Source organism: Podarcis bocagei (genome assembly GCF_964188305.1).
Source record: "Podarcis bocagei genome assembly, chromosome: 18".
NCBI lineage: Eukaryota > Metazoa > Chordata > Lepidosauria > Squamata > Lacertidae > Podarcis > Podarcis bocagei.
Genome location: NC_138144.1, coordinates 8,654,301 through 8,669,222, shown reverse-complemented (window position 1 = coordinate 8,669,222; position 14,922 = coordinate 8,654,301). Strand labels below are relative to the sequence as shown.

At 44.7% G+C, this 14,922-nt stretch overlaps 2 protein-coding genes across 4 annotated transcripts in view; one reads left to right on the top strand and one right to left on the bottom strand.

Annotated features, from left to right (window-relative positions):
* The window catches only part of KDM4B (lysine demethylase 4B), a 192,671-nt gene that overhangs the window by 84,104 nt on the left and 93,645 nt on the right, over positions 1-14,922 (top strand). For all 3 annotated transcript variants that reach the window (XR_014003632.1, XM_081177635.1, XM_081177636.1), the window contains exons 7-8: positions 4,712-4,815; positions 10,107-10,244. Coding sequence is in view for 2 of the 3 variants with exons in the window: in XM_081177635.1 (XP_081033761.1) it covers positions 4,712-4,815; positions 10,107-10,244 (242 nt within the window). In the remaining variant the exon portion in view is untranslated. The remainder of the gene's footprint in view (positions 1-4,711; positions 4,816-10,106; positions 10,245-14,922) is intronic.
* LOC308577526 (perilipin-3-like) overlaps positions 1-14,922 on the bottom strand; it is a 183,509-nt gene that overhangs the window by 157,551 nt on the left and 11,036 nt on the right. The gene's annotated exons all lie outside the window — the stretch shown is intronic.

The following is a 14,922-nucleotide window of genomic DNA, read 5'->3' as shown; positions in this document are numbered from 1 at the left end:
CAGAACAAGGCATGTACACTCATCCACATGTGGTGCCATTTTGTACTTTAATAGATGAGTGTCTCCTTCAGGAAAGTGTAGCATTTCTGCCAGAGGACATTCAGGCCCTACACAACTGGTTACAGACAATGAAAGGACTTAAACATGCAGGCACAGCAGGAACTTTTAAATCGGTAGTACCTATAGGTGAAAACCTTGGCATGTTGATAGAAGTGATGTGGATAGCAGGATGTGGAGTCTCCACATAGTACTTGCTAATGTAAGGGTTCCATCTGGATCAACAAAGTGTTATGAGAGGAGCAATAATTGAATTGAGCATTTGTGTAAAGGATACAGCTTTTCTTCTGAACAAGGGGTTATTCAGTGCTGACGTGACAAATGCCCTATTCCAGACACTCTGCCTCTGAAGCATGTTATTTAGAAGGAGAGGAAGGTGCTCCAGACTTAAACTGAAGCCATTCTTTACACTCCAGAGCTTGAACCAAGGAGAGGGAAAAAAGAGGACACGAAAAGGGAGATTAAATCATTCTCTCAGGATGTGTTTTATGCTGCCACTAATAGAAGAATGAAGCCAGCAAGGCATTCTCAGCTTGGGTTAGCTATAATAGCAGGGTTGGAAATAGAAAGATCATTGAAGTTGGAGGCCTACAAGGTCATTGTCTGCTGCAACATAGTTTGAAAAACCGAAAATAGAAATTGACATGTAGCAATGAGGGTACTGTTCACAACTCCTGAAAATCGCCACTGCACATGTTGCTTTTGACAACGAGAGCCAATTTGTTAAAACTCTTTTAAGTGGGTAAAAATACATTGTATGGCAATACAGTGGTGCCCCGCAAGACGAATGCCTCGCAAGACGGAAAACTCGCTAGACGAAAGAGTTTTCCGTTTTGGAGGTGCTTCGCAAAACGAATTTCCTATGGGCTTGCTTCGCAAGACGACAATGTCTTGCGAGTTCCTGCTGGTTCCCCCCCCTTTTCTAAGCCGCTAAGCCGCTTATCAGCTGATCCGATCAGCAGATAAGCCGGTAATAGCGCTAATCCGCTAATCCGTCAATGGGCTTGCTTTGCAAGACGAAAAAACCGCTAGACGAAGAGAATCACAGAACGGATTCTTTTCGTCTTGCGAGGCACCACTGTATAGGTGTTTGCAGATCAAGATACTAAAGCTGATGAAGCTCATGGTGTGAGATGTGTGGCATTGACACAAGGCATACAGAAAGGAACAGAATGTCGGCCATGCCTTAGTTGTGTGGGATGGTTACATTTCTACTAGATTATGCTGTTCTCAAAATGGGTGATGTCCCTTGGATTCTGTTGCCGGCACTTCAGATTAAAGGAGGACTAGTTTGGGTGGGACGCGGGTGGCGCTGTGGGTAAAAGCCTCAGCGCCTAGGGCTTGCCAATCGAAAGGTCGGCGGTTCGAATCCCCGCGGCGGGGTGCGCTCCTGCTGCTCGGTCCCAGCGCCTGCCAACCTAGCAGTTCGAAAGCACCCCTGGGTGCAAGTAGATAAATAGGTACCGCTTACCAGCGGGAAGGTAAACGGCGTTCCGTGTGCTGCGCTGGCTCGCCAGATGCAGCTTTGTCACGCTGGCCACGTGACCCGGAAGTGTCTCCGGACAGCGCTGGCCCACGGCCTATAGAGTGAGATGGGCGCACAAACCCCAGAGTCTGTCAAGACTGGCCCGTAACAGGCAGGGGTACCTTTACCTTTACCTAGTTTGGGTGCAGTGGAATTCAAATATACTCAGTGTTCCTCAGCAAAATATCAGGTCAATATTTCTGATTATAGATGTAGAAACAAAGCTGCACAGTGTGTCTCTTAACCTGATCTACATAATGATTGCACATGACCTTGTGATTGGAAGAGTGGTCTTGATGATACAAGCAAAGGAGAGCTTTCAGAATTCAGTAACCACTTTGGAGGATTTCACACAAAATGGCCCATTCAGTGCTTATTCAATCTGGAATACTAGTTTGCTTCAGGGCTATTCAGAAAGATGGTTTCTGGGATATATCCGAACCTTTGCAAGCACGTGCACCGGATTCTGCCAGCTGCTATAGAAATCTTGAGCGCTGAAGAGTCGTTTAAAAGAACAAATACCTTATACCTGTGGTAGTTTTCTGAGACTCAGCATTTTTTCTTCATGCTTCGGGTGCATTCATGTAACATGCTTCATAACGGCATGAGTTTTTTGTGGAATACTAAGAGCTTGCATAGGATATTTCCTTCTGATTTTGAGGGAGCACAAACCCCCACTGGAGAACATTCTCCTTAGTGCTAACCAAGAAATGTGTAAAGGCCTGCTGAGGAGGCGGCGGATAGAGTTGTGGAGAAATGTAACCTTCAGGATGATGATAGCATATTAACTTGGGTACTCTACAGCCTAAAGTAACGCATACAAGTTGCTTCATAAGATACCAGCTAAAGCTCAACTGTTGCAATTGCAGTTGATGTGGTTCAGTAAGTGTCATATTAAATGGGGTTTTGCCGCCAGAAGGCCCTTCCTCTGGTGGTGATGTTTTCCCAAGGTTGGTTGGTAATGGGTTAAAAACACACACACGCTTAGAAGCCTTTTATACTTCTGCAGTATGCAAATTCTGTTAAATAAATAAAAAAGGTGTTCCTGAGCCATTTATGGCTTTGTACTATAGTGCCAGCATCTTGAATTGTGCCTGATAGCTCAGTTACAGCCAGTGCTGTATGTTGAGGATGGATGTAATATACCGTATTTTTCGTTCTATAGGACGCACATTTCCCCCTCCAAAAATTAAGGGGAAATGTGTGTGCGTCCTATAGAGCGAATGCAGGCTGCGCCGCTAAGCCCAAAGCCAGAACAGGAAGACGGAGCACTGCTCTAGCTTGGGGACGGTGCCTTCACCCCGCTGTCCTGCAGAAGCTAGGAAGGCTGTTCCCAAGCCAGAACAGTGAGACGGAGGTCTCCGTCTCGCTGCTCTAGCTTGGGGATTGCTGCGCGCAAACCTCTGTAGGGCAGCGGGGCGCTGCGCTCCAAAGGCTTCAGGGATCTTTGAGGCTGGCAGTGGGGGAAAGCAGCGCTTCCCCCCACCGCCAGCCCCACAAGCTCTGGTGAATGTACCTTGAACACACCTTGTTTTAGAGGGGGAGAACAAGAAAAAAAAAATTCCCTGTTCTCCCCCTCCTATGGTCCGGTGCGTCCAATGGAGCGAAAAATACGGTAATCTCATATTGCTGCCCCACACATAACGGACAACAGAATTTTGCATCCGTTGCAGTTCCCTTCCATTCCATTTTGAAGGGATGCACACACTCACACTCTTGCCATGATGGTTTCTCATAGGAATCTATGCAATGCAGGAATCTTTTTGCTCATTGTGGGGCTCATACCCGCAACCTTGAGATTAAGAGTCTCATGCTCTACTAACAAAGCTATTCAGTATTTATTATACTCACACACACGGTGGTATCCAATGTTAGTCATACTAGTAGCTTTAATCCATTGGTATCTGAAGAAGTGTGCATGTACACGAAAGCTCATACCAATAACAAACTTAGTTGGTCTTTAAGGTGCTACTGGGAGGAATTTTTTTATTTTGTTTAATCCATTAATTTCAGTAGGTCTACAGTGAGCAAAATCCAACCCAGAGGATAAGGTGATAAAACTGTTTTTGGACGGCAGCTGAGAGATTAGACACACAATCATGTGTAGAAAACTAGCATGGGAGAAAAAAATAGTTTGAGCTGGTTTTGAGCCTAGTAGAGAGTATTTTTCACAGGGAAACTTAGCTCTGTGATCCATCACCTGCAGTCTGCATACCTTCGGAGAAACAGTTTTGACACCACCTGCTGTTTGTGTGGATTAGGCTGAAAGTGCAGCTTCTGCTTCCAGTAGGTTTTGCTTCCCTCCAGAGATTACCAAGCAAAACTACCATATTTCCACCTTTCTCCACTTTCCTGCTTGCACAAACCTAGGGGCTCTGCCTGCTGATTCATCTTCATCTGGTCATAGTTAGTCTGAGCATGTTCAAAACATATTTATTTGAGTTTGTGGGTGGGTGGGGCAGGGAGCTCCCTATTACATATTACTACTTTTCATTATTATTATTTATTATTATTTATTATTATTGTATTCCACCCTATACCCGTAGATCTCAGGGCAGTTCACAACATAAAATCACAGTATAAAAGACACAAAATACATGATAAAAACCCAAACAACCCAGTAACCCCCCCCCCTGTCCACAACACAGGGGTTAAACAGGAACATTTTTGCCTGGCACTTAAAGGTGTATAATGAAGGTGTGAGCTGAACTTTCCTGGGGAGAGCATTCCAGAAACAGGGAAACACTGCAGAAAAGGCTTGTTCTTGTGTTGCCACCCACTGGACCTCTCATGGACTTTGAGGAGGCACACAGCGAAGGGCTTCAGAATATGATCTCAGAGTCCAGGTAGGTTCCTATGGAGAGAGGCGGTCCTTGTGCATCTTACTTGCCTAGTTTGAACTTGGAGGGTTTATGATGGTGCTGCCTCCCTCCCCTCTTAGAGCTTTTATGCATACATGAGAAAAATGATGCCTGGATAAGTAACAAGTATGCAGCTGTTGGCACTTCCTCTAGGTGGTCAGAGGGGATTCCCTCGGGATACAAAATCATAGACTCAAAGAATTGTAGAGTTGGAAGGGGGCCTGAGGGTCAGTGATGGTAATAGTTTCTCTCCTGAATCCTCCTGCAGGATTTTTCCCTGGGAGTTCTCAAGGGTGCGACGCCTTCCTCCGCCACAAGATGACCCTCATTTCACCATCTATCTTGAAGAAATACGGCATCCCTTTTGACCGGGTATGTATGGATAATGTTTCAGGACATACACAGGTTTTCAGAGAATGCTGGCCGAGAGCTGAATCCTCCAGCATACTGTTATGTTACGTTAAACACTCAAAAGTAGGGTTCTGAGCTAGGTTCAATGTTCTGGTTGTGGGAAATAACTTGATGATGATGCATTTTTACTTCCAGGGACAAATCTGTAAATTTTGTTTTATTATTGTGAACCCTTTGAGATCCATGGTGGTTTGAGGTTGTAGTGGTTGAAAAAGAGCCATCAAAACTAGTACTGTGGAACTTGTGAAGCATGGTACTCTTAATTCCTTCCTCAGCTGCCCATCTGGCTTGGTTTCCCAATTGAAGAAACCCAAATTAAATTAATCTAGACAATCGGCATTATCCAAGAATGCCTGATGTTGTGTGGCAACCATTCTCTTGAGGACATTGTTTAAAAAAACCCCACCACCATATATTTGGGACTGGTTGATAGCTAGACTAATACTCAGGGTTGAAGGAAGCGTTCTTTGCTTGATGGCCTTGGCCAAGTCTCTCACCCTTACTGTTGGGAGGATAAAATGGGACCACTTTCGTTTCTTCTACCCTAAATCTGTGCAAACATTAAATAAAAAGGTGTAGCACAAGATCCTGCCAGAAACATTAGCTCCACTCTGCTTCTCTTCCTTTTTCATTGTTCCTCTCAAAGGAGTGTGGGAACTGAAAAATAGGGTAGAAATTCAGTCCCCTTCCCTCATTTCCTGCAGGGGAGGAATTGTGTTGGAATCCTATAGTGACCTCACCTCTCCAGTCCACCATTTTTCTTTCCCAGTTGAACTGTTGATGTTTAAGGTAGTTTGTAGTTGTGAGAATATAGAAGACAGGTTTAAGCAAGGCATGCATTGGCCATTAAGCAACCTGCATAGCTCTTTTCCAAAGTGTAATGATGTCTTCATTGAAAATGGAGTGAGAAGAATCAGTTCAGCTTTCAGCATGAAAAATAGTGCTATAAAAGTTTTCCTGAATTGCACACCTCTCTTTACGCTTCCTAATTATTTTAAGGATGTAGGAAGTTTAGTGCAGTCTTAAACACCACCTGAGAAAGGGGTATCACACAGTCCTGAAAGGAATGGCTGTTCACAGTAGGGAAGAATATGACTTGCAGCACACCAGAGAGGGTGTTCTATCTTTGGCATTAAGACTTTGTGTTGAGCCTGCTTTTTCTGACACTTTATTTGTCAGACTGAGTAGATGTTGGTCAGGCTGCAGCATTTACACAGAACATGGGAGAGAGCCCTTGCAAAATCTCCGTGTTAGCTATGTGGGAAACTGGCATAGAATTCTGTTTCAATGTGTACACAATGCAAGAATGGAGGCCTCTTAAAGGCTGGTGAATCTGTGAATGCTGAATGCCTTTTCTTTTGAAGGCAAGGGAAGGTTGGCCTTAAGATTCTGAGGGCCTGGCCCCCAGCAGGGGAGGGATGTTGCTTTCCTGACAGCTCCTTGCTCCTCCTCTGAGGCCACATTGTGGTAAGGTGACGCAGGAGGACCTCCTTTGTCCCAATCAAGTCCAGCCTAACTTAAAGCGGCAGCCCTCTCCAGAAGTGGCCTCCATTCACAGAAAGCAAGCCAAAGGTTCCTCCCATTTCTCCCTCCACAAATGCATCAAAATTCCTGGCAGGCTTCAAACAGGGCAAATACCTGGGTGTTTATAAATCTTAGTAATGGTATTTACTTCTCTAAAGAAATCAGATCGATACCTGAGCTTTTTAATAATTAAAAATGTGTATTTCTGTAATCCGCTATTGATTTCTCCATTTATTCTGTGAAGGCCTTGCAGAAGTCAGTAAATTCAGGGCTTTTCACCGTGAGTGGCAGCCGGTGCTGGCTTTTCCTCAATAGTTATTACTTTTCTACCCAAGCCCATCCGTCACCTGGAGTGCTTTTCTAATTTATTGGCGGGATAATGTTGACAGCAGTGATGTGAGGAGGATATGCACTGTGGGTCTTGGGATGAAGACACAGGGATGTAGATTTTCTGACAGGAGCATAATCTCTCTGTCTGCTTAACTTAACTGTCTGCAGCTTTGCCTTGATTTATGAACAGGTTCAAGTGGAGCTGGGCACCAGAGGCCAGGCCTGAACTTCTCTCACCTGTATCGGGAGAAGCAGTGGAATACAAAGCCTCTTACAGTACTGCTGTCAGGCCTGCTCTCCTCAGGGGAGGGGAGGGAGGTCGTGAGTGCAGATGGTTGTCCCTCTTAAACATTCTTTTGAGTAAAGTCTTCATGCTTAAGAATTAGGCTGTGACACATTAGCACCTCAGTAAGTCGCAGCAGCATTTTAACCAGTCACTTTTCATGCCTCAGGAGCATTGCTTGCTGGTGCTGGTGCTGCTGCCTCAGTCAGGGCTGGCTGAAGACATTTTGGCCCATCAGGTGGAGAAATCCTTATGACATTTCCCCTTCTTATGTTAGTTAATGCCCAACTCAGCCAGTTGGAAAGTTTCTGTACAATTATGTGGTAATAAGGAAAGAGACAACCAATCCAGAGGGTGGCAGGCTAGTTGGTGATGCTCAGCAGACCTGATGTTAGTTGTTCTTCAGAGGGATCCCAGTTTTTAAAGCAAACACCCAAGTTGTGAGTACATGGAGGTATGTAGAAAGCCTTCTTTTATGCATTAGCCAGTTTCCCCCTTCTTTGGTTGTCCAAATCAAATCAAATGATCTGAGGAATCAAACTCTCTTTCCCTCTGAAATGAGGAAAACCAGATGTTTTAAGACCTCAGCTCCCCAATTACATAATAAGTAAGGATGTGGTTTTCCCCAAACCTCTCCACTCTGGTGGCAGAGAAACGAGAAAAGTGGGTGCCAGCTCATTCATATTCCTCCCTCCCTCCCCCCCCTCTCTCTCTCTCACACACACAGTGCTGTTGCAAACATGGTGCTTGACATCCTGGTTCTTTAATCTCATCCTATGAAAGTTTGTCCCACTCTTGATTTCTTCCTTGCTACCTCTGATTTAGATGCCTCACATGTGTAATATAAGTGAAAGGGGAATGATTTAGGGGAAAGTGGGGAAAATCTTTGTGAAGGACGCAAAAACTTGAAAGCAGAGTTACTGTATTGTGGACTTTGGTGAGTGGTTGAAACTACAGTGCTTCTCTAGTGTGTGATTCCCCCACTGTACAAATATGCCTGTGTTTTGAGTATACAGCTGCTGAGATATGTGCAGCGTTGCTTGCGAGGACTCGGACTACACCTGCCTAATATGCTCCACTTGAGACTGGCAAATAATGGTTTTAGAGTAGCGGTCCACTTTTTTTGCCTGGACTTGATAACTAAGCCAAAAACTGTGGTTGCCAGAAACCTGCCCTCTATTTGCTTCTTGGGCTGCTTCTCTGTGCAAGGTCAAGGACAATCTTTCACTCCCCTTCCCAGCTCCAAGATGTCCTGGCAAGGCACTGCCTGCAGAAGCCTCCCCCACTTCTCCAACTACAGAGTTGGGAAGAGTTGAGGGGGTTGGTTAATTTGTTCCTCTGGAGTGCTTTTCTAATGCAGTGGCAAAACAATCTCCAGTCTTCCTCTTAGCACTGGAACTGGAGAGAGGACTAAAAGTTGCCATGCTACTGCAGAGACAACCCTTTTTCTCTTCTCTCCCCCCCCCCAGCAGCACCTTAGTTTGGGAAGAATACCTGGGGCCTGTCATATGAGGATGCTGCACATTTGCCATGGCAACCAAAATTGCCAGACTCAGTACTGTCACTTCGATCCCCTTCTGCAGACAGTGACAGCATTTCTGTAGTTTATGGTGGTCTTGAGATTTCTTTATTATATTTCATAGAATCATAGAGCTGAAAGGGAACCAAGGGTCATCTAGTCCAACCCCTGCAATGCAGGAATCTCAGCTAAAGCATGCATGACAGATGGTCGTCCAACCTCTACTTAAAAACCTCCAAGGAAGGAGTGTCCACCACCTATTGTGGGAGTCTGTTCCACTGTCAAACAGCTCTTATGCCAGAATGTTTTCCCTGTTGTTTAGTTGGAATCTCCTTTCTTATAACTTGAAGCCATTGGTTTGAGTCTTTCCCTCCAGAGCAAGAGAGAACAAGCTTGTTCCCTCTTCCATGTAACAGTCCTTGAGATATTTGAAGATGGATATCATATCTCCTCTCAGTCTCCTCTTTTCCAGGCTAAACATACCCAGCTCCTTCAACCATTCCTCACAAGGCTTCGTTTCCAGATCCTTGATCAGCTTCTTTGCCCTCCTCTGCACATGTTCCAACTTGTCAACAGCCTTCTTAAATTGTGGTGCCCAGAAATGAACACAGAACTCCAATGCAAAATAAGTGGTACTATTACTTCCCTTGATCTGGACACTCTACCTCTGTTAATGCCGGCTAGAATAGCATTAGCTTATTTTTGCTGCTGCCTCACAGTGTTTACTCATGTTAAGCTTATGGTCCACCAAGACTCCTAGATTCTTTTCACATGTACTCCTGGCAAGCTAGGTGTCCCCCACCTTATATGTGTGCAGCTGGTTTATAACCTGGCATTTGTCCGCATTGAAATTCATTTTGTTGGTTTGGGCCCAGGTCTCCAATCTGTTAAGGTCATTTTGAATTCTGATTCTGTCTTCTGTGACATTGGCTACCTCTCCCAGTTTGGTGTCATCTGCAAATTCGATGAGGATCCCCTCTGTTCCTTCAGCCAAGTCATTTACAAAGACGTTGTTAACGAGCCCAGGACAGGACCCTGCGGCACCCACTTACCACTTTTCCCCAGGATGATAAGGAACCATTAATGAGTACTCTTTGGGTTTGGTCAGTCAACCAGCTATGAATCTACCTAACATGTGACGTCTGACTGGAGAAGTGTGCCTTTGGCTTTCCCAGAACACTAAAAGATTGTGGGGCTTGGATTTCAGGCAGCATAAAGCCAATGTGGGGGGAGTTGGTTGGGACCCTGGTGGGGCATGCAAAGAGTTTATTGCAGGTCACCTGGGTTGGTGAATGTATGCATTTCCTCCCTGCATTAGTTTGTTCCCATGAGAATTCCTTGTGGAAAACCATATTTCTAGAAGGGGTAGCCATCTTTCCTAAGAAATCCCACAAACATATACGGAGAATCCTGAAAGCAGCCCTGGGTCACCATAATCAGCCCACCATCTTGGTTTCAGTGTAGGGGCACTTCTTGTCACCTCTCTTACTACAAATACAGATTTATTTCTTTTAAAAGGTCACATTGCCTTGGTCGAAGCTTTGCTACCTCTTTGCTTGATAATGGCATATTCTTTTCTTCCTTTCCTGTTTTCAGATCACCCAAGAAGCCGGAGAGTTCATGATTACTTTCCCTTATGGCTACCATGCAGGATTTAATCACGGGTTTAACTGTGCAGAGTCCACCAACTTCGCCACACTTCGGTGGATCGACTACGGCAAGATGGCCACCCAAGTAAGTTCCCACATCCTGGTGCTTTAGTTGGTATGGGGCAAATTACAAAGCTTGCCTTGCAAATTGGGAGCCGGTCTGCCTGGCTCAGGTTTCCTGCTGATTTTCTGCCTAAACCGTGACTGAACCATTGAGTTCACACCAGCATCATGGTTCATTCTACCTGGCTGAAGTTTGCAAAGCCACTTCAAACTCTGGTTTTAAAATCTGTTTCAGATGGGAACCCTGCCTAGTGTTAACAGACAGAGTTAGCACATATAAGGCTTAACCACAGTCAAGGCAAACAAGGAGCGGGTGTGTATGTGGAACGTGTGCTGGGATTGGAAAAGAGTTCACACTCCTCAGGCTGGCTCCCAGTTAGCAAACCATGGTTTCCTGGGGTTTACCGTGATTATTTTTTTTCGGGGGACGCAGGTGGCACTGTGGGTAAAACCTCAGTGCCTAGGGCTTGCCGATCGCATGGTCGGCGGTTCGAATCCCCGCGGCGGGGTGAGCTCCCGTCTCTCGGTCCCAGCTCCTGCCCACCTAGCAGTTCGAAAGCACCCCTAAGTGCAAGTAGATAAATAGGTACCGCTTTATAGCGGGAAGGTAAACGGCATTTCCGTGTGCTGCGTTGGTTATGGCTCGCCAGAGCAGCTTCGTCACGCTGGCCATGTGACCCAGAAGTGTCTCCGGACAGCGCTGGCCCCCGGCCTCTTAAGTGAGATGGGCGCACAACCCTAGAGTCGGACACGACTGGCCTGTACGGGCAGGGGTACCTTTAAGGATATGCGACTCAGACAGCCCCTTCCATCTATTTCTGCTAATAATAATAATAATAATAATAATAATATTTATACCCCGCACACCTGACTGGGTTTCTCAAGCCACTCTGCAGCATACAGCACATTAAAAATTGTAAAACATTAGACATTAAGCTGCTTGTTTGTATGCCTGGAGCCTCTGTCACGTGCGCCCAATGGTTCTTTTTCCTTTGATGTGGCTAACATGGCACACTGGTGCAAGCCCTAGCTTTCCCCCGATAGTGTTCTGCAATGTAACAATATGTTTGTGTCCGTCTGTAATTTTCAAAGTATGTGCCATGAGAGAACTACTTGTGTGTGAGAGAGAAAACAGTTAAATGGTTAATAGGTCCTGGTTGGGCCAGAGTACCTGTCCCACAGAGAAAGCTGTCTGCTGTATCTCTGCTTGATTTACTGCTCTTTGCCTCTTTCCAATTAGCCTCCACTGTGGGCAGATAATTCTGCCTTGTCTCTGCCTCTGAGGTGTGACCACCAGCTATTCCTGAAACAGAATAGCCCTTTCTGGACGAGGTTGACTACTGGTCCTTTATATGAGACACATTGACTCGTCGAGAAATGTGTTGGGCTTGCCTCGGGTAGTCAGTTTCTACTCTTGCACCTGAAAAGGTTTATTTTCAGACTATGTAAGAGTTGAGGGTTATTCCAGTTCTGAATTGGGGATTAGGGGAGTGGGTCTCTACTTCCAGGTCTCTGGAAAATCACTGGTGCAAGAGAAGCACACATGAGAAACTGTAATCCCAAGACTCGGTTTTAAAGTAGTGCTGAGGCCTAAGTACAAAATTGTGTCTGAAGACATTCCGTTTTAAAACAAAGCATGCTAATCTAAGCAAATTTTATTATTAGAGGACTTGGAATCTGATCCTGTCTGCTGTGGCCTTGCTTGCTAGGTTTTCACCCCAACACCTCTAATTTCATTGTTTTGGACCCCAGAAAATGGTAGTTTGTCATGGAAATTCTGAGAAGAGTTTTAACTATGGCAGCTGCCAGTGGGCAACTGCTCTAATATTAAAAGCAATTTTGGGCTTAGCCATGTGTTCAAAAACAAGTGACATTTGGGAAGTGGAGACTTTAGATTGAGGCTCCGTGCTTACATTGTTGGGCATTGTAGCGTGAAATTACTGAACAAGCAGTGATGGGGAGACTTTCCAATCCACTCTAGGTAGGGGGACCTAGGGAGAGGAGGAGGAGGAGGAGGAGATGCCCCAGCTGTTTGCTTTTTTATCACAAGGGGCAGCAGTGCTTCTCTTTCCACACTGACAATCACCCCACAGTGCATGCTTACGTAGTTGGTGTTATCCAGAATGGTAATTTGGCTTTTCAGAATTTCTGCCTTTAGGGAAACCTTTCCATGTCTACTTCCCCACTGAGGAGTCTCTATTCTGGAACACATTCTAAATGTAATTCTTCATACCGGCATCAGACATTGCTGCTGCCCCAGGTCAATAGAGAATCCCTTCCAGCAAGCCCCAAACTCCCTTCCAGATTGATAGCACTGGGCAAGCTGTCATTCAGAAGATCTTGTGATCCCATTGAGGAAGTTCTTATAAGCTTCCCATATGTTAAGAACAAAGGTGGAAGACTTTAGCTGAGAGAAAGTTCTATAGAAGGAAAAGGGAATGTAAGCCTGTTTCATTCCGTGATACAAAGAACCCTGACTCCTTTGATGGAACCTGCTGGGCTTCTGCCTTGCCCCCAGACCTGGGAGCCAGAGTCTACTCCGAGGAGGAGCCAGGATGAAAAACAATACACAGATAAATGGTGGGATGGGGGGAGAGGAAAGGGACATTTTAAGGCTTTGGGGCGTGGAGTAGCATCTGGGTGGTAGCCAAACATCTTCCCCTGCAACAGGGTAGCAGGGTAGAGCCTCTCTCCTCTCTCCTCTAACTTTGCTTGGATTCCTTTATCTTCAGGTGAAATAAACTGATAAGTGATTGTGAATAACAGACACAAAATAAAGCAAGTAACTAACATGCAATAAGAGTGGAAGCCAACAAATCTTCCCTTTTTTGAAATCCATGAAGCTCCAAGTGAACATTGAGAATCAGAAGCTGTGGACCTTGCAGACATGGTTCTTCTGAGAGAAACTGAGTTGTGTTTTTATTTTTCAAGGATATATTATTTATTGGAATAGATTAGGATATAAATTTAATAGGCAAAAAAACCATGCTTATTTATTTGTTATTAAGAAATTCGTTTCACTGAATTCACTGGGTTTACTCCCAGGTAAGTGTGCATAGGACTGAGTGTCTTCTGTTTCTTCCTTCTGTATCTGAAGAAAGCTCATACCAAGAACTAACTTAGTTGGTCTTTAAGGTGCTACTGGAAGGAATTTTTTTATTCTGTTTCTTCCTAACAGTGCTGTGGTTTACATACGATCTTGAAGCCCAAATAATCCTCTTTTTACATTACTGCAGCTTTTATCTTAGGGGAAAAAACCAACTATTTCCCCAGCAGATTGTCTGTGTCCACACTAGGGCATTCATGCATATGTGGATCACTCTTTCCATGTTTGGCTTTGCCTGTACATGAGCAGTTTCAATTTCATGCCTCCAAAGACTGTTGGGTATTTCTCATTCACTAGTTGGTCTGCTTAAAAGCATGTATATTGTTGTCCCCTCAATTGGCACTTCCCCGCCCAATTTCAGAAACTTATGGGCTTGTGTGCAGCTATTTGTTAACATGTTTGCTCACACCGTATTATTTTTTGAAACACAAGTTTTTCAGTATTATTTGAACAAAATAGATGTTTGAAAAAAGTTTGCTGCAGGCAGTGATTTGGAATAGCTTTCATATGAAGTGGTACCCCCCCTTCTTGGTATTCCCTTTCCCCATGCCTTTATCCACAAGGGGAATTTTTATTTTTATTATTAAATAAGAAAAGCTGTTCTGTGCAAGAACAGTGTTGTGCAAAAGAGCAGTTGTAAAAACAGCTGGTCGAGAAGGGCAGGCTGCATCCTTTCCTTCTGGTTGATGGAAACAAACTAGGGGGTGTGATGATAAAAAGCACCCAGCAAAACATTACCAAACATATAAAAACAAGAAAAACCCTACCCACTGCATCCACAATCAGGCAACATGTAAATTTATCACAGAATCATAGAATCTTAAGAGTTGGAAGGGATCTCAAGGGTCATCTAGTCCAACCCCCTGCAATGCAGGAATCTCAGCTAAAGAATCCATGGCAGATAGCCATCCAAACTCTGCTTAAAAACATCCACAGACTGAGAGTTCACAACCTCCCATGGGAGATCTTTCCACTGTCAAACAGCTCTTACTGTCCGAAAGTTTTTCCTGATGTTTAGTCGAAATCTCCTTTCTTATAACTTGAAGCCATTGGTTTGAGTCCTCCCCTCCAGAGCAGGAGAAAACAAGCTTGTTCATTCTTCCATGTGACAGCCCTTGAGATATTTGAAGATGGGCATCCTATCTCCTCTCATTCTCCTTTTTTCCATTCTGAGCATACCCAGCTCCTTCAAGCACTCCTCGTAAGGCTTAGTTTCCAGACCCTTGATCATCTTGGCTGCCCTCCTCTGCACATGTTCCAGCTTCTCACCATCCTTCTTAAATTGTGGGGCCCAGAATTGGACACAGTATTCCAGGTGTGGTCTAACCAAGGCAGAATAGAGTGGTATAGAGTGAATAGAGAATAGAATGGTATTCTTATATTGGATCTCATTATTGATGGATTGGAAAAATCTAAATTTAGTGGGAGAAAGGCTGCTCCTTTGATCTGGAGGATACCACCAAAAAACAAGAAGTAGCTTCAGTTCCATGTTAAACTCCAGGGTGGATGGATCAGAAACATGTACCATCATGTACAAAATTCTTCCACAACGATGTGAGAGACTGATAAAGTTCTACAGAAAATGATTACTTCA